The following is an 18,561-nucleotide window of genomic DNA, read 5'->3' on the forward strand; positions in this document are numbered from 1 at the left end:
TTAGATACCCTCAACAAATATTTTGATAATTTGGAAAAAGAATTGGATGGAATACCTCCAGAAAACATTTATAATTATGATGAGAGTAATCTCACAGATGATCCCGGCAAGAAGAAAGTCATAACCAAAAGAGGATGCAAATATCCCGAAAGGATAATCCATTCCCCCAAGTCTTCTACATCGATCATGTTTTGTGGGAATGCAAGTGGCAGTCTTGTATCGCCATATGTTGTTTATCAGGCGACCAATCTATACGATTCATGGACTACCGGTGGAGCACAAGGAGCACGTTATAATAGAAGCAAAAGCGGATGGTTTGATGCCTCGATTTTTGAAGATTGGTTTGGAATTTATTGCTGCCCATTTTGAAGAAACAACCTGGAAGAAAAGCGCTAATTGGCGACAATTTATCTTCACATCTTAGTCCATATGTGATAGATATTTGCCGCGAAAATGATATTAAGTTTATTTGTTTACCGCCCAATACGACCCATCTAACTCAACCGTTGGATGTGGCTTACTTTAGGCCACTAAAAATGAAATGGCGAAAAATCATTGAAGATTATAAGAATAGGCATTCCTGTGTTGTTAATAAGTCACATTTTCCGTCGCTTTTGAAAAAATTGGTTGAAGATTTAAAAACTTCAGGTCCCGAAGCTCTCAAATCTGGCTTCAGAAAATGTGGAATTTTTCCGTGTGACAGAACTCTAGTTTTAGAGCGATTGCCAAGGCAAGACAGAGAAAAATTGCAGAGTAATAACATGCTAAACGACTCGCTTTTGGAATTTCTTGACAAGAAAAGATATGGTGATGGACAGGCAAAAGAAACAAAAGTTGTTAAAAAAACAAAATTGGATGTGCTTCCTGGCAAAAGTGTTGAAAACAGGAATGTCACCGATCCAGGGGAAGGAACCAGCACGATGACTAAAAAAATCGTAGACCAATTTATGCCTGATAAGACAAAAGTAAAGAAAGTAGGACAAAGTAAAGGAAATAAGAAGAAAAATACAAAATCTACCAAACAGCTGGCAGACAGCGAGAGTGATGGCGATTCGTCGATAAGTTACATATCTTTGTCGGAAGGAGAAGGCGACAACTGGATGAAGCCTCCTTCAAATAGTGATTCAGAAACTAATGAAGATCCTGACTATGTCATTGTGAGATATGACAAAAAGTATTTTCCTGGACAGATCCAGCAAAAAAAAAAAATAGTGAGTGCCTTGTTAAACCATGGAGGCATGTGGTGTGCGTTCCTGGAAGTGGCCCGAAAAGGAGGACATTTTGTGGTATAAATCAATAGATGTCATGCAGAAGATTTCTGCTCCTGTAAAACAAAGTTCCAGGAATATTTATGACGTCCCAGAAATGCTTAAATATACAGATTTTTTATATTAGTTTAAGATTGCGACACATTACCTACCTATGTTCTTTTTGTTTTGGCAATCTGTTTTTAAGTTGATTATGTAAAAATATGAATATTCTTTTAAATAAATCAGTCATGAAATTTTTGTATGTTTTAATTAGGTACCTGCCGGAATTTGTAAAACATATACATATATATATATATTTAGTTATTAGTGGCCATAGCCACCTCATAGAAGGGTTCACAATAGTTTAAACGCAAATTAAGTTACTTGGCCATAGTGACCCCAAACCAGGGGGTGAATATGGCCACCCATGTTTTTTTTTAAAAAAGGTTGAAAAAAAATTTTTTGCTCCATAAAAACTCATGAAATCGAATATACATCTATTCTTCCTATATATAAACCATTTTTGAATTGGCAAACTATGCAATTCGAAAGACTGTTGAACTTTCAATATGAAAAGTGGATTATAGTCACCCCGGTTTACGGTACCATTTTATTGTTGTTGGCTTTCTAAAATCTGTCGTCTAACACCCTGTTTGATTCGTGTAACAGCATGCTTTAACCATTCCTTCACTGTATTTGCAACTAACATGTCGCTATGTTCGCGGGCAGGAAATGTCTGCTTGACTGCATCTAATAATAGAAAACAATATTTAGAAAATAATTATTTTATAACAATATTTAATATCTTGATTTACCATAAATTATCCTCATTATTCTGGTGTGTTCAAATGCTTTTTTAGAAAATCGTCCTTTCCAATTGAAATTAATAGCAAGGTCGTTGCTTATTAAGAATTTCATTATTCTACGTGTAATACTTTCTACCCCGGAACCCCCCAATGCTGCCAATCTCCTCACCTGCCACAAAAGAAAATGTAAATAATTAAGAAATTATTACGTACTGACATGTATACTAACCATATATAGCTTCATGGTATCATCATCACGAATTAGGTTTTCTAAATGTAAAAATTCATCCAGTGTTTTCAGAGGAAAAACTGGTAAATTGTCGGGTTCGACTAGGTTTTCCATAGCAATTTTTCTGTGGTACCTTAATATTTCATTCAATGTCAATAACATTTGTGTTTGTTGCGTTTGTAAGTTAGCAACAGCAGACAACATGGTCTCTTCAAACTCTATAAATGATATAAATTTTCATTAAAATAATTTATCTTCATAGCTACTCACTGAGATTTTTTAAAAAGAAATGCAACATATACAGGGGATTTTAAATAAATCATATAGGTATATTATTTTTTTAATTTCCAAAAAATTTCAAAAACCTGCAATTCTTTGAAGAATTAAATGAATAATTGTTACTTGATCTTGCAGAAGGTCCAATAAAACAGTAGTATATTATATTATTATAAATTCCATTAAGCAAATGCTTTTACTATAAAATCAGAAATATTTTCAATTTTCATTGTGAATAAAAACTGAAAAAAGCATTAACTAAGTGACAGTAAGTGATAGTAATAAAATAGTTTCATGTTTATTTTTTATGATTAATAATCAATTATATTTATATGTACATTTTCTTTGTTTTATTACTTAAAAAAAAATCTCATATGAATCATTTTGCAAGTCATTATTATTTAATTCACATACGTGAACTTCTGTAGAAGATCTGATCTGAAAAAAAATGAGATGTTAATAAATTTACCTATATATTATCTAGAATGGTGCTAGTAGAATAAGTGGAGAATATGGCCGTCAATATGTGAGTTTAATATACATCAAATTTTTTTGAGTCACCTTGTATCATAAAAATATGTTTAAACTGTTTTTTCGATATATGCTTAAATGAATAAAAAAATAATATATTTGTAATATTTAGGTAGGCTATTTATTTTCCACCCCATCTGCAATGCACCTTCTAAAAATGGAAATTTGCTCATATTATTATGTACCATCAATAATTACGTTACTGCTTAAAGTTTCGGACAATGCTGATGGTGTCGAATTTCTTCCGTTTGGCGTTTCCAATTGCTTTGGAATTGCGCTTGGACAGTTAGGTGTGACTGAAGTAGTTGGGGCTTGCCATTGTGTCAAATTGATATTCAGCATTTCTGTTTCGTTATGAATCGCGTTTGGTAAAATATCAGTTATGACTGCAGCGGTTGAAGATCCCGATTCTGTAAAATGGATGTTTAATAAAAAAATATTGAAAACTGAAGTCACAAAAAAAATCTACTTACGTTGTGAATTTGAAGGTTGTATGGGATTATCCTCATTATCGCTTGAGTCGCTGACATCTGTTGACAATGTTCTTTTTCGAATAACACTGGTTTCAGTAGAAGCGTTCGATGCGCTAATTATGTCCTCCACCTCTGTAATTATTTTGTCTAGTTCTCTTTCTGCAGCTGGGTATGATTCTGGAAGTAAATAAAGATATTTACAAAATATTTTTATGTGTACCTATGTTTCTATCGACATACCTGTTTTAAAATGAATTTTTTCAATTTTATATTGCCTCCAATTTTTATTAGGCAGCGGAAAGGTTTGTACAAATATGTGTAGTGGTTTCTTGTTAGTTGAGGATGGCCAATAACATTTAGTCCCTTTTTTAGTGATCCATAGCAATGGAACAACAGCAAATTCGACAGCACCATACCGTTTACAAAACTCCACAATACAAAAGTACATTTTTCACATTAACAGTGACTTCTGAAAGTGTAATGGTACAGTCACTATCCGTGCAAAAAAAATGTAATTTTCTGATCGAAAATATACATAGTAAATATAAAATATACATAGTAAATATAAAATGTAAAAAATTACAATTTTTTACACATGTATAATTAGTAGGATTTTTAAAAACATGTATTTTAGTTTTTTAATGAACATTAAGTAATTGCATGAAGCAACGGAAAACAAGCAAATCCTTCTTTGTAAGGAATAAGAAATACTTTATATTTTATTTGTTTGTCACTAAAGGAAATGGCATGTTTGTTGGCAAGACCTGTACAGTAAAAAATATTTAAGGCTGATGATGATATGGGTGTAGTATACAAATCGTATTTATACGCAAAACTTACGCCCTCAAAAGTGATGGTTTTTTCATTTACTGTAATTTCTTTTATTAAGCAAACTTTTCCTGACGACAATATAACACAGTTATTAGGTAATGTATTGGAAAGAGCGTAATCAGAAAAAAATATTTTCTTGCAGTTATATGACAGCAATTTTTTGTTAAAGTCATATATTTCGTTGTATTTAAATGAGGAAGTAAATTTTGTATTATTACTATTTAAATCAGTTTTGCAGACTGTTTCTTCTAAACATTTATTTTTTTCAGTTAAACGGCGATAAATCTGTTGTAATGGTTTTTGTTTATAGGTTACACTTCGTTTAAGAGAATGTAAATAATTTTCGAACGGAAAACAGGAGTATGTAGTTATTGGACCATATCTACGCACATCATCAATTAAGTGCAGAAGACTATGAACATTGTAGACAACAAATTCTTCGCCGAAAATCTTCCACGCTCCTTTAACAAAATCATTTAAAAATGACTGTGCTTTGTCAATATAAAGTTGAATATAATTTTTGTTTGATAATATAATAATGGCACTATGAAGAAGAAGAAAAAGCTTGTACTGGTCTTTTGGAAGAACATCTCGTAATAATACAACTCCATAGTAGAGAAGGAAACTTCTATATTCAGTGGCCTTCCATCGTTTAATTTCGAAAAGAGATCTACATTTTCGAGAAAATTCGCTTGGTTGGTGTGATTTTATAATCATAATTTTTGAATTTAGTAATGTAATTTGTCTGTGCGATAACTTGAATGGAGGTTTTCCATCTATATAATAAACCAAAAGAAGTCTTCTAACTACTCCTAAAAATATGAGGTGCATTGGATCTAAGGGGAACTGTGAAACTAATTTGATATTGATATCCAGCAAAGGAGATTTTGTTTTGATAAATGGTTTATTCACATTTATTTCAAAGTCTTTGTCGTCAATTAGTGGATAAGATCTATTTTCAGCAAAAGTAATGCGATGATTTTTGTAACGTCCAATTATTACACATCGCTCACAGGCATGTTTACTAGTATGACCTACAGTACCCTTTAAATAAGACCTCGCTGGTGCATCACATATAAAACAGTTTATCTTGAATTCATAACGTTTTCCGTCAAAATTGATTCCATTCACCTGTAAATCCCGAACTTCATCCAAAAAAGGTTTCAGAAAACTTTCAACAGGTAGCGGTTTACCACTGCCACAAAAACATGCAATTGCAAATGGACTTTGATTATTCAAATTTGAACATAAACCTAGAATAGGGTAAAATTCTGTAGAAGAGCTCTTGAAAAGCGGTAAGCCGTCTATGTTTATTTGCAAAATAACCATACTTTCATTTGACCTGAAACCATATTTTAATTTAAGTAGTAATTGATTTAGGATGCCCAAATAAAACATTTCCCCATTCATGAGTTTAATAGTAGCTAATTGTCGCGGTGTTTTCATTAACGTACGGAAGTCGATAGGTAAATAATTAATATGAGGGTGAAGTATTTTTAATAGATCATTAACCGCTTTTACGCCTATATTGTAATGAGATGTCCATTCCCGTAGACTATCTGAAAGGTTTTGTTCCACATATTTTTCTTTATTAGAATTAGATGAATCTACTGTATAATGACATAATGGCGTATATAATAAATTCGTATCGTCTTGGGTAGGAGACGACTGCTGAGACGGAGATATTGTACATTCTTTTTCTGAAACTAATAATGATATGTTTGACAATGGAGCTTTTATTTCCACAAAATTCGGAATTGCTTGCACTGAAGTTAATGGTTCATTTTTTCTGTCACCGTAACATTGCTCTTTCAATAGTCTCAACCTTTTTTTTGTTTGCCTTTGCATTTGCCTTTTAGACAATATTTTAAAGGATGACATTTTGAATGGATGTAAATTATACGTGTAAAGGGATGGCCTCAGTCGAAGTTACTATTTAAGTTCGAATACATGTATATGGGAGCACTATTCCTAAAAAACATGTTATAATATAGACAGCTCATAATGACCGATAATTGTACTCATAACATACATTAATTAATTAATATTACTTTCGGCAAGAGAAGAAACTTTACAAAATTTACACTTGCATTATAATATTATATAATAAACAATATTGATTTCATATTTGTTAGACAAATAAGTTTAATTTATTAATTACGGAAAACTCACCCTCTTCTACATTTTCTTTTCTTTAAATTGGTTTTTAACATTAATTACCAAGTCTTGAACTGGGATATAGGACATTATATACATTTTACAAAAACATTAAGGACCAGGACTGTAGGTATTAGAATTCGAATATTATGACAAAAACGTTACTTAAACGTTATGTTATTTTGTAAATTTTTTGGTGCAAACCCCTTATTACTCTCATCCCTTGTTTGGATAAATTTTGTTAAAAAATGTGTCTTACATTATATTTGAATAGACATGTTTATTGTTAAACTACGTTAGGTAGGTACATACATATATGTATAAGTTGTATACTTACTGCGAAATAGGTTATTGCAGGCGAAACTCTGCGAAACACACTGTTTAACTTCACGTTAATATAAGAAACGAGTACTAATAGCAATATGCGATAGCTGTCTCGCTCTCTCCCTACCGGGTGCATACCACCAGTAGGGGGGAGATCACCTCTGTGCGGTCGGATCGAGCGACACAGTGGGTTGCATAAATTTATTTGTTAAATTAAAATTATACATACAACATCAAACAGTACATATATCAAGCAACTAAGATATAAAAAATTCAAATTCCGCAATATTCAATCTATTTATCTTTATTTCAGGTTCGTAGAAACAGTACACCTACTTCTAACGTTAATTTCTAATTGTTACCAAAACGTGTACCTTTGTATTGTTAAATGTAGCCAAATTATACGTTTTACTGGAGTCACTATTAAACGTTTCTTAAACGTGTTTTCTTACACCCATAATTGTTAAAAATAGCTCTGTCATTTTTGCTTTTGCAAATTAAGTATATTCAACCTTCACACGATTAGTGTTTCCAACGTTAAATTTAAAATGTTACCTAAACGTGTTTATGTACCTATTCGTTTAATTGAGTCGAGACATACGTTTTAATAACGTTGTTTTAAACCGATGCTACCTTTTGTCTTTTCACATAACATTTTTATATAAACCATTGTACAGGAGTCACTATTAAATGTTAATTAAACGTATCTGCTTATAACCGTTGATTTAATTAGTCAAAATATATATTTTATTGACGTAAAAGTAATCAGTTTGGTCAACTACTATATATAACGTTCATATGACGTTTGGAAATGTCTTTATCGTTTTTCTTTTAATAGTTACGTTTAGGTAACGTTCATACAAACAGTGTTTCCAACGTTAATTGTAAAACGTTATTTAAACGTGTTTGTGCAGCTATGATGTTCATTTGAGTTTAGATGTACGTTTTATTAACGTTGTTTTTAAATCGTTGCTATATTCACCTTTATCAAACGGTTTATTTTGTAACCTACAACGGTTATTTAACATGTGACACGTTTAATATACGTTGTTAAAACGTATATGTGCTCATTGGGTGTCTATCCACACTCATACCACCTCCATCTAATAAACATTTTTATAAAATAATAAATATTATATTTTTCAACGCAGATTTTTTACAGATCGTAAATAGGTACATTTACCTTACGGTCCTGATTGTTGCTTCTCTATCCAAGATCTCGAATTAAGCTTAAAAAATCAAAATACCGACAACTATATAATTTTGTTTATTACCTCTAATGTTAGAGGGAAATTTTAAATCTTTTCGACGACGAACTTTCTGTTTCTTTTTCAGATTGTGAACAGACTTAAAAATAATCGATCGGTCTCCCACCCGAACCAGATGGACTTTTACGGCATATTGTCCTGGAATATAATCACTCACGTGTCGATGCCACTGGTGGTCTCTTACCGATTTCAGTCGACAGTCTGTTTTTACGAAATATGGAAACACGTGTACAAAATGCGACCGGTTAAAGGGGAGTTAAGCGACTGTGAGGATGATCAGTAATCCGGAATATATTCCGGTAAAAGCTGATTCGATTGTGTGACATCAGCAGTCTCATCTCACGTGCATGGACCTTCTATAGCGAAAGTAACAAATACATTTTATTAAAAACTTGAAATGATTTAAAAATATATGTAAAATCTGTCAGTAAGTTCTTCTATATATTTTTTTTATACAAATTTTATAAAATAAAAATAATTATTTTAAAACATAAACTAGTTTTACTTACAGTTATTGATGTATGCCAATTTATATACCAATATTAAATATTTCGTGCCAAAATATATTTCTTTAAATCACTTGCAAATATTTTTACTGCTCGGTGCTTTGTCCACGTTGACATAAAAATATATGGCTACTTCAAAACAAGTCACAAAATCATCCCATCGTCCCATTAGGTTATCTAGTGACCGTGGCGTGGTGGATGGCAGTATGGCATATATTATGGTATGCTTTGGAGTTGGACAATTTTATTTTCTGAATAGCATACACCTCAATCAGCGTTAGCCAAATCCAATTCATAAAAACCGATTGCAGTATTTTTTCTATAATGGAAAACCAATAATCGTTGGCCAGTAAAAGCTGCTAATATAATAGACCGTAATAACACAAACATCATTCGAAATTGGTGGATTTGGAATGTCCATTTTATTCTGTTCCAAATTTATTTGGTAAAAAAGTAAGGATTAGTAACGTGAAATATTCTACATTTCTATATAGTGCCATGTGATACGGATGTATGTATTTTAGAATCATTCTACGATTCGAAGTTAATTGCAAAATTATGTTTCAGTTGCAAATATCGATATATTCGCACAATATTATCAGACTGTAACAAATTCAAAAAAAACTTCTGACGACTCTGTCTTAAAACAACCAGTTGGTGTAAATACAATTAAGTTGGATACTAAAATCAATAGTTAATCATCTGGGATTGGTATATCAGGATGTGTACACTAGGCGCTGCTCCAGGCGAACTGTTTTGGCTAATGATGGAGTTTATTGCTAGCCTTAAGAGATGTGCGGGGTGGGATTCATCGACAGTTACTGAAATAGCCTAATACACAGGGTGTTAGTAGTCGTAGAAGTCATGTTTTGGGTATAACTTTATAACTTTATGCGAAGAGAAAAAAAAATAAATGAAAAACTAACTTTATTTGAAAACAACATATTCAGAACTATTGGAATGGAGGTGGAATGACAAGTAGTATTCTGGTGTGACACATTCAATAAGTGTTCAATATCGCCACATCCGTCGTCAAGGTTTTAAGACAAAACGCGGAGAATCGGTTTGACGTAGCCGCTAGACATGACAATCCCCTCCTCAGGCAAGCCGTTGACTACGTACCCGACGTGACAGACAAACACAAAAGACCTAGACACCAACTTTTTGCCATTATTCCATGGCTAAAAATTGGCCTCAATGATTTGGGATCGAGGGGGATTATCCCTATTTATCCTGCCTCATCTCGTGTAGGCCTGGACAGCCTTCGTAGGTGGGCCCCATCCCAGTCGTTGGGGTGGTCACCCAGGGTCAAAAAGTTGCGCTTTGTGGGACCTCCTTTTGTCCTGGCTGGGCCCCGCCGGCTAGGGCCCTTTCTTCTNACTACCCTACCCAACCATACCACACATAAACATGACACTACCCCCGGGGTTTACACAGACGAGCCGGCGAAGCAAGAAGAGCGCCAGAAGAAAGGGCCCTAGCCGGCGGGGCCCAGCCAGGACAAAAGGAGGTCCCACAAAGCGCCTACACCGGCCGCATTTGCGGTCGGGGTAGACGACGGATGGGGCCCACCTACGAAGGCTGTCCAGGCCTACACGAGATGAGGCAGGATAAAGAGGGATAATCCCCCTCGATCCCAAATCATTGAGGCCAATTTCTAGCCATGGAATAATGGCGCGCGTCGTCAAGGTATAAGCGAGCTCGTCTAAAGAATCACACATATTAACAAAAAAAATGGATTTTGCCTTATAATTTTTCAACATCACTGATTTCTCTGTCGAATGCTAAAGTTTTCAATTCTTCCTGGAAATAAAAGTTTAAAGGATTCAAGTCTGGGCAATGAGAGAGCTATTGAACTGGAGTTAAGTACTTTTCTGGAAATTTGTAAATATTACATTCCCTGATATACATCAAGAGGTATATCTTCAAAAAGAACTGTTAAATTGTTTTTTAAAGAATTGAAATAATTCCCAGTTAGACACTTTAACAAACAATTGGTCCACAGATCAGTAAAAGGTTGCAAGAAACAGTGTAAACTTCTTTTATGCAACAGTGTAAATTACCTTTTTCTTTCGACTTATATAAACAAAATAAAAATAAAAATAAGTATAACAAAAATATTGAGAGATGTTAGAATAACATGATGATATTAAATGTCAAATATGTAATACGTACAAGTTTTACATATAACCACAACGATACATTATCACACTTAGACCATTGAACAATGATCCGGATTACCACAGATATCTCTGTAAAGACATTGTTGATAAAAGCTTATGCTGTATTACCCACAACTTGCAGCCAGCGCCCTCGCTAGCGGCACTATGAACTATCCTATTTGTGTTTTATAAGCCTTTCGACAGACTCCTGCGTGTACCCTTGTTGGGAATATCCCATGTATTGCAGGTTTCGTCGACAACGAACCAGTTAAAAGTCGGTTACGATGCCTCGAAACCCGTAACTTTTGGGATAATTGACGATGCTTGCAACGCACACACATTTGTAGTGGGAGGGTCGAACCAAAATTGAAGTACGATGCAGTAATATGGTTCGCAGCACCAAATCAAGACTAAAACAATTTTTTGATAAAGTAATGTCATAGAGAAATAATAGTAGAATACGAAAATATTAAAATAATTAGATTCAATTTTATATATTGAGACATATTTTAGTTGATAAATTGGAAATAATTAAAACTCGTATATGTATATAATGTGCAAATAAATAAAAGTACTTACAGAAGCAGGGCACAGATGCATTGAAAAAGTATTAAAAATGGAAAACACCCTTTCATGTTTTCCAATAACATCTCTCAAAAATTTTCCCCGCCTCGTCAACAGATGGATATCCGAGAAAATATATATTTCAGGTACTGGAAAATAACGTAATACAGCGACTTCAGTGTGCGAATTATCCAGGTTATCGAGCTGTAACTGACAATTATTTTATTGACACAGAAAAATTCATTTCGATAAAATTGCGGAGAATGAAATTGACGTTCCATGTCGGTGCTTACATCATATTTAAATATTTGACAAGACTCGTTTATTAAATTTGAAAAATAATGTGGGAGGGAAAAATTGTTTTCCGTTTTAAAATTATTGCAAAAATAGTAGCGGGGTAATACGGTATTTAGGAATAAATAAATAGACACTTTTTTGTAAGAATATGAAAAACCTCGTGAAATACCTCATTGAATGGTTGTTTTCGCCTGAAGATTTTTTCCAACGAGTGGCTAACTTTCCCGAAACATCACCTTTGTATCTTTAATAATAGCTGAAATATGACGTCGAAAATGGGATGCAGGTACATTTTCTCGACAACTAATGATTCATGTTGCAGACTATCGCTTCTCCATAATTAGGTTGCTTACTTGCGTTTGATCTACCATCATTCAATTGACTCCATTTATAATGAAGTTCCGAGAGTCAACTGGTCCTTTGTGCCAGTAATTGATTTACAAAATACATTATTTATCAATGTATTTATGGTTAATTGAGGGTGAGTAATTTAATATAATGTTTACTGACCAAGGGGTAATTATATTTAATGGTCTTTAATTAATGTACTCGATATATTTCTAATTAGTTTATAGTTGATAAAAAACTTTATTATATACTCATGTACATGTATACGATATAAAGGGTCCTGCATCTCAGTTCCTGACATTCTAAGTCACAGGCTAATGTTTCTAGATGTCAAACCCTTGACTATGGAGGATTTGTGCACCTTTTTAATGATTTTTTTACTTTTATTATGACTAATTTTCGCAAATTTAGAACTATTTCGCTGTTTTATATCAAAATTTCTGTAAAAGATTTTGTAAATACGTAATCGTGACTGATACGATGATATTAAAATTAAAACTAGTGTTAATTGTCTAGGTTAGTCTATGCAAATATTTCAATTAATAATTCCAGTAATTTTTTACTCTATTTTAAAAGCATTAAACAATGTTCTTCGATATCAGAAATACAGGTATACAAAACGAATCAAACCTCGCAGATATTACACCGAACTGCTGGTATTGTGGGAAACAACTACCTTATGGGCTATGGGCAATAAATAACATGTATATCTCTACCTCTGATCTGAGGCTTCGCATCGATCAATTTATTCGGCATCCTAATGCCTGCCCTGACTGACTGGCGTGCCGGTGAACAATCCCAGTTTTTTTGCTAAGGGACGTTGGTCGTGCATTTCATTGTCGTTTGTGTGAAGTGAACTTGAGTGATTCTTATTTTACAGTGTACTGTTTATTTATTTTATATAGTTGCGACAAAACATGTACTACAAAGAGTTTTTCTTATTTCCACATTTTATTTGGGATTATTTCATTAGGCAGCTACTCTGATATGGAATTAATAAATATTAATATAACAGAATTATATCTAAACATTTTAATGTATATATAAGTTTGTTATATTAATATTTATTATTTCTATATAAGAGAAGCTGCCTAACGAAACAATCCCAGGTAAAATGTGGAAACAAACGGATATTTTTGTAGCAGCTAATTCAAATACATTATAAAATTTTATTTCACATTTTAAATTTAACAGTGAGATCTAATGGTGTGTTAGGAGGCAAATTATATCTTTAATTATGCACAAGGAACTTAGTTTCTTGTGAAATTATATTTCGTGACGTTTAAAACGAGGCGAAACATTTCGTTTACGAAAGTAAATAGACCGCTGATAAATTTTAATTCGCCAGCACCAAAATTAAAGCAAGTTAAGCGATTCATGGGAATAGTCTGTGTAATTATTAGGATTATACAGAATTAATATTAAGATGATTATGGCGTTATGTAAACCTGGCAGATAAAGGCAGGGGCGCGCGGTCTGTAATCGTCAAGGGAAGATGAAATACGGTTCACATCAAACTGATATATGATCTGTATTATAGACTTCACACTGCTACTCGTTACCGAAACTTAATGTTATCGTTAACGCAATCACACTAATGAAATACAGTTTTAAAAGAACGCTTAATATTTAATAATTATGTGTTGATTCAGTCGTAATAACCGAATAATATAAGCCCTCAAAGTTTAAGAGAATTTGTACGATCGAAAATAAAACGTAGTAGATGTTTATTGCACTTACTAGTTTCTAAAACACAACTTCCAAAACACAACTTTTAAAACAAAGTTGCTAAAACACCGTTTCTAAAACGCAGCTTAAAAAACATTGCTTCTAAAACATAGCTTTTAAACACAGCTTCTAAAACACAGTTTCTAAAACACAGTTTCTAAAACATAACTTCTAAAACACAGTTTCAAAAACAGAACTTTCAAAACACAGCTTATTAAACACAGTTTCCAAAATATAGCTTCTAAAACACAGCTTCTAAAATATATCTTCTAAAACAGCTTCTAAAACATAGCTTCTTAAACAAAGCTTCTTAAACATAGTTTCTGAAACACAGGTTCTAAAACATAGTTTCTAAACCACAGTTTCTAAAACATAGCTTCTAAAACACAGTTTCCAAAACAGAGCTTTCAAAACACAGCTTATTAAATACAGCTTCCAAAACATAGCTTCTAAAACACAGCTTCTAAAATATATCTTCTAAAACAGCTTCTGAAACACAGCTTCTAAAACACAGTTTCTCAAACAAAGCTTCTAAAACACAGTTTCCAAAACACAGTTTATAAAACACAGCTTCTAAAACATAGCATCTAAGACACAGCTTCTCAAACATAGCTTCTAAAACACAGTTTCTAAAACATAGCTTCTAAAACACAGCTTCTAAAGTATATCTTCTAAAACAGCTTCTGAAACAAAACTTCTAAAACACAGTTCCTAAAATAAAACTTCTAAAACACAGTTTCCAAATCACAGTTTATAAAACACAGCTTCCAAAACACAGCTTATAAAACACAGCTTCTAAAACATAGCTTTTAAAACACAGCTTCTGAAACATAGGTTCTAAAATACAGTTTCTAAAACACATTTTCTAAAACACAGTTTATAAAACGCAACTTCTAAAACATAGCTTCTAAAACACAGCTTCTGAAACATAGCTTCTAAAACATAGTTTCTAAAACACATAACTTATAAAACTTAGCTTCCAAAACACAGCTTATAAAACACAGTTTCTAAAACATAGCTTCTAAAACAAAGCATCTAAAACATAGGATTTAAAAACACTAGCATCGCTGTACGTGCAATAAAGAATGCCTTCTTTACACTTATATCTTAAATAACTATTTTAAAATTGACTATATTTAAATATTTCTTAACAGTGTTATATTTAGGCATCTTTTACGAACTGTCAAAATGATTTCTTGAGATTACAATTGACAGATATGTTTTACATTTTTTTTTGACAAAGTTATGAAGACAGAATCTTTTTATGGAAGGATCTCTGTTTACCCTAAAAATTTTTTCCTTAGGCTGTCGTTCGCGACATACCTTATTTTTACCAGCCGTTGTATGGCAACCAATTTCAGACGTTTCGGAATGAAACGGCATTAGCGGCAGGGCCCCACAGCGAGCCTAGTGAGCCACAAATCCCATTAAGCCAGCTCGCCGCCGCTGGCGGGGCATTTCGGGGTTACGTGGCCGACCCCGCTCTAAGACCAAAACGTAATTACAAAATAAATGCCGGGGGGCAGAAGGATATCTGATTACCAAGATGCGGCGGCGGCGGCGGACTATTTAAGCTTCGCCGCTTTTAAATCTAGTTATCCACGACACCGTACCCGGATCGTAATTAACGAAACATTAAGACTGCCGACTATCCATCTACCCCGCACAATGGGGGACACTTGTTGGATAAACAACGGAATGCCTGTTTGAAGGCGGAGATTTATCGGTGGATATTGTGAGGGAATGTGTAGGTAGGAATAAATGGTTCATTTGTCGAAGTACAGGGCGAGCATTAATGTGTATTTACATTATTCTAGCACTCAGATCCGGATCTGGAGTTTGTACGGAACGAAATATTACATCATAGTAAGGTCCAATTACAGGGTGGGTGTTGACAAACAAGATAAAAATAAAAAAAAATCGGTGTGAGTGAAAGCAATAAAGATACATTGAGTGAAATTATTGAGTACATTTTCACTCAATATTGAGCATTTTTATAATTTTACTTATTTGTGATGATATTTGAAATAAAACTGAGTACTTTTACTCAAATATAGACACCCGTTAAATAAATTCTGCAGATAAACTCATATTCTACCTAAAACGGAGTAAATGTTCTCATGATTGAGTGACTCAGTGGCGGCTCGTGACATTGTGGGTAAGTGAGACCCGTGGCTTTTTTACTAGGTGGACAAGACAGTAAAAAACAGCGGCGCAGGCAAATTTTATAAAAAATAATACGCAACTATTTGGATATTTTATTAATCCGCTCTCAAATAATAAATAGGAACAAATTTTCACGTCATTTCTTATTTAGACCAGGGCGGATCTATCGAAAAATCCCACTTTTTGGATGTAAAAGGGGGCAAGCTAATTTTTGCTGGAATACCTTCAGTACAACTCACATAATAAAAGTGTAGATCCCTAGATCTGGGCGAGGTCCGGAACATTTTCAAAATTACAGAAATGTTTAAAAAAATTTAAGAAAATACCTATTTTATCTGAGTTTTTACTTACATCTTGGAATCTATGCATTTTGAAAGAATTTTGAAAAGGAGGATTTAGAATTGATTTTTTCAAAATATACTGTAAGTCAAAAATGTTTAAATTTATTACCGATGTTGCAAAATATTGATGAAAGAAAGGCAACATAATCAAGTTTTTGGACAATTTTTTAAAAATATTTTAATTGCTCCGAGGGCATTCTAATTTTGGTAAAAAAAAACTTTAGGGTATAATAAAACAACACACCAAATTTCATTAAAATCGGTTCAATTTTTTGAAAAATATTTTCGAATTTTAAAAATGTTGGACAGCCTCAAATAAAGCATCTACATACATGAATTTTTTTTGCATAGAAAAGACCATTTGATTAGGACAGCCACAGTAAACTTTTAAAGTTGACACTCTTTTTTTTTTTATTTTTAAACAATTAGATTACATATATCAATTTACAATTTAATTTTTTTTTTAATTATAATTTTAAAGTATACTATCTTTTCTTAATTTTATCTGTATTTAACAAAAAAATAAATTTCAAAATATTTTTTTTTGTTTTAATTTGTTTAAAAAAATTATTTAAATAATTGTAATAATTATAACTAAATACATTCATATTCAGTGTTGAAATATATATGTAAACAAATTTTTTAATTGAAAAAATGAAATAGCATATACAGTATATTTAATGCATAAATAATAAACTTTTTTATAACAAAATATGTGCAAATTAGACAGTTGGCATTAAGATATTCGAATTCCTTGGCTCGCGAGACATCGGATTAAAAAAAGATCGAAATTGGTCCATTAGAAGTCGAGATAATGCAATTTTTTTCGTACCTTCACATTTTAAACCTCCGAATTCAGTTTCGGAGCGAACGCCCCCCCCCCACTTTCGTGTTTTGAGTCACTTTTCGTTCGTGCGAGCAACAGCTTTTCCGCTGATTTATATGAAATTTTTTTCCAGCTTAGAACTGGGAAAAACGAAGCCACTGGATCAAAGATTATTGCTAAATTGTTTATACTTTAAAATTATAATTTTTTAAAAATACTGAATTGCAAATTGATAAATGTAATCTAATTGTTTAAAAATAAAAAAAAGAGTGTTAATTTTAAAAATTTACTCTGGCCGTCCTAATCAATTGATTTCAATTTTTCAAAAATGATTTGAAGGGTTGAGCGTTCTTTTTAATGTGAAAAATTTCTCAAGACGCTTTATTTGAGGCTGTGCAACATTTTGAAAATTCGAAATTTTTTTTTTCAAAATTTTTTTCAATAATTAATTTGCGAAAACTATCTCACCGATTTAAATGAAATTTGGTGTGTTGTTTTATTATACTCTAAAGTTTTTTTTACCAAAATTAGAATGCCCTCGGAGCAACTAAAATATGTAAAAAAAAATATCAAAAAAACTTGATTATTTTGCCTTTTTTTCATCAGTTATTGCTATTTTGCAAGATCGGTAATAAATTTAAACATTTTTCACATATAGGATATTGTACAAAATTCAATTCTAAAACTTTTTTCCTCTTCAATATTCTTTCAAAATGCATAGGTTTCAAGATATAATTAAAAAACTCAGATAAAATAGGTATTTTTTTAAACATTTTTGCAATTTTGAAAATGTTTCGGACCTCGCCCAGATTTAGGGATCTACACTTTTATTATGTGAATTGTACTAAAGGTAATCCAGAAAAAAATTTGCTTGCCCCCTCTCACATCCACCTAAAAAAATTTAAATCATGTAAATTCCCAAAACGAGTAGGTACTTAATTAAAGAGAAACATATTTCGAAAATATTTCTAATTCGTCGCAACTTTTGCCCCGTTTACTTGGTAGTTGTATCCAGAATCCTTTCAAATTTAGAACTTGCGCGTGTTAAACGATTTAAGTGATATTATAAAAGGACTCCCTTAATACTGAATAATGAATTCCGTTTAAAATAAACGCGCAACATTATTAAAGGTCAGTCCGAAGATAATTTTGCTTTAGGTATTCGTACCGTGAATAAAATTACCATGAATAAAATTACATTTACATTACATATTCGTATATGAATTGTGAAATATTTTATATATTTTGCTGGTATTTTTGTTCACATTCTCCAGCAAAAACGTGCAAAAAATGTATCATGTTTGTAATATTGTTTATTAACATGAACAATTAATTAAATTAAATCGATGCTTATACATTTATTACTCAACCCGAAAATGTTGAGTTCTAGTTATAAGACATACTCTATTGTAACTTTAAAAACATAGGTGAATATTTAATGTAAAGCTTGCCCAAGATGTCAGGACCCTCAAAACTGG

At 32.4% G+C, this 18,561-nt stretch overlaps 3 protein-coding genes across 3 annotated transcripts in view; 1 reads left to right on the plus strand and 2 right to left on the minus strand.

Moving 5' to 3' along the window:
- The window catches only part of LOC108906385, a 29,650-nt gene extending 21,085 nt beyond the window's left edge, over nt 1–8,565 (plus strand). The window contains exon 11 of the mRNA XM_018709614.1: nt 8,213–8,565. Within this exon, the coding sequence (XP_018565130.1) occupies nt 8,213–8,428 (216 nt within the window). The 3' untranslated portion in view covers nt 8,429–8,565. The remainder of the gene's footprint in view (nt 1–8,212) is intronic.
- LOC108906485 lies at nt 1,578–2,575 on the minus strand. The gene is made up of 3 exons (XM_018709759.2): nt 2,286–2,575; nt 2,066–2,225; nt 1,578–2,000 (listed from the first exon to the last, which is right to left on the minus strand). The coding sequence occupies exons 1-3, from the start codon at nt 2,487–2,489 to the stop codon at nt 1,861–1,863; spliced, it is 504 nt and encodes a 167-aa protein (XP_018565275.1). The 5' UTR covers nt 2,490–2,575; the 3' UTR covers nt 1,578–1,860.
- Nucleotides 2,629–6,951, minus strand: LOC108906484. Its single transcript, XM_018709757.1, has 5 exons — nt 6,891–6,951; nt 3,806–4,034; nt 3,566–3,742; nt 3,278–3,502; nt 2,629–2,999 (listed from the first exon to the last, which is right to left on the minus strand). The coding sequence occupies exons 2-5, from the start codon at nt 4,011–4,013 to the stop codon at nt 2,968–2,970; spliced, it is 642 nt and encodes a 213-aa protein (XP_018565273.1). The 5' UTR covers nt 4,014–4,034; nt 6,891–6,951; the 3' UTR covers nt 2,629–2,967.
- Nucleotides 8,566–18,561: the final 9,996 nt, after the last annotated feature.

This window comes from Anoplophora glabripennis, unplaced genomic scaffold (genome assembly GCF_000390285.2).
Source record: "Anoplophora glabripennis isolate ALB-LARVAE unplaced genomic scaffold, Agla_2.0 scaffold47, whole genome shotgun sequence".
NCBI classification, from domain to species: Eukaryota; Metazoa; Arthropoda; class Insecta; order Coleoptera; family Cerambycidae; genus Anoplophora; species Anoplophora glabripennis.

What these genes read in the sequence shown, in the direction of transcription:
- LOC108906484 (XM_018709757.1), bottom strand. Translation starts at nt 4,013, where the DNA reads ATGTACTTTTGTATTGTGGAGTTTTGTAAACGGTATGGTGCTGTCGAA. An exon ending in AAAAATTCATTTTAAAACAG is followed by an intron (nt 3,743 to 3,805) that starts GTATGTCGATAG and finishes ATTTACTTCCAG; the next exon opens with AATCATACCCAGCTGCAGAA. An exon ending in ACAACCTTCAAATTCACAAC is followed by an intron (nt 3,503 to 3,565) that starts GTAAGTAGATTT and finishes TCCATTTTACAG; the next exon opens with AATCGGGATCTTCAACCGCT.
- LOC108906485 (XM_018709759.2), bottom strand. Translation starts at nt 2,489, where the DNA reads ATGTTGTCTGCTGTTGCTAACTTACAAACGCAACAAACACAAATGTTA. An exon ending in ATACCATGAAGCTATATATG is followed by an intron (nt 2,226 to 2,285) that starts GTTAGTATACAT and finishes CTTTTGTGGCAG; the next exon opens with GTGAGGAGATTGGCAGCATT. An exon ending in AATAATGAGGATAATTTATG is followed by an intron (nt 2,001 to 2,065) that starts GTAAATCAAGAT and finishes TTCTATTATTAG; the next exon opens with ATGCAGTCAAGCAGACATTT.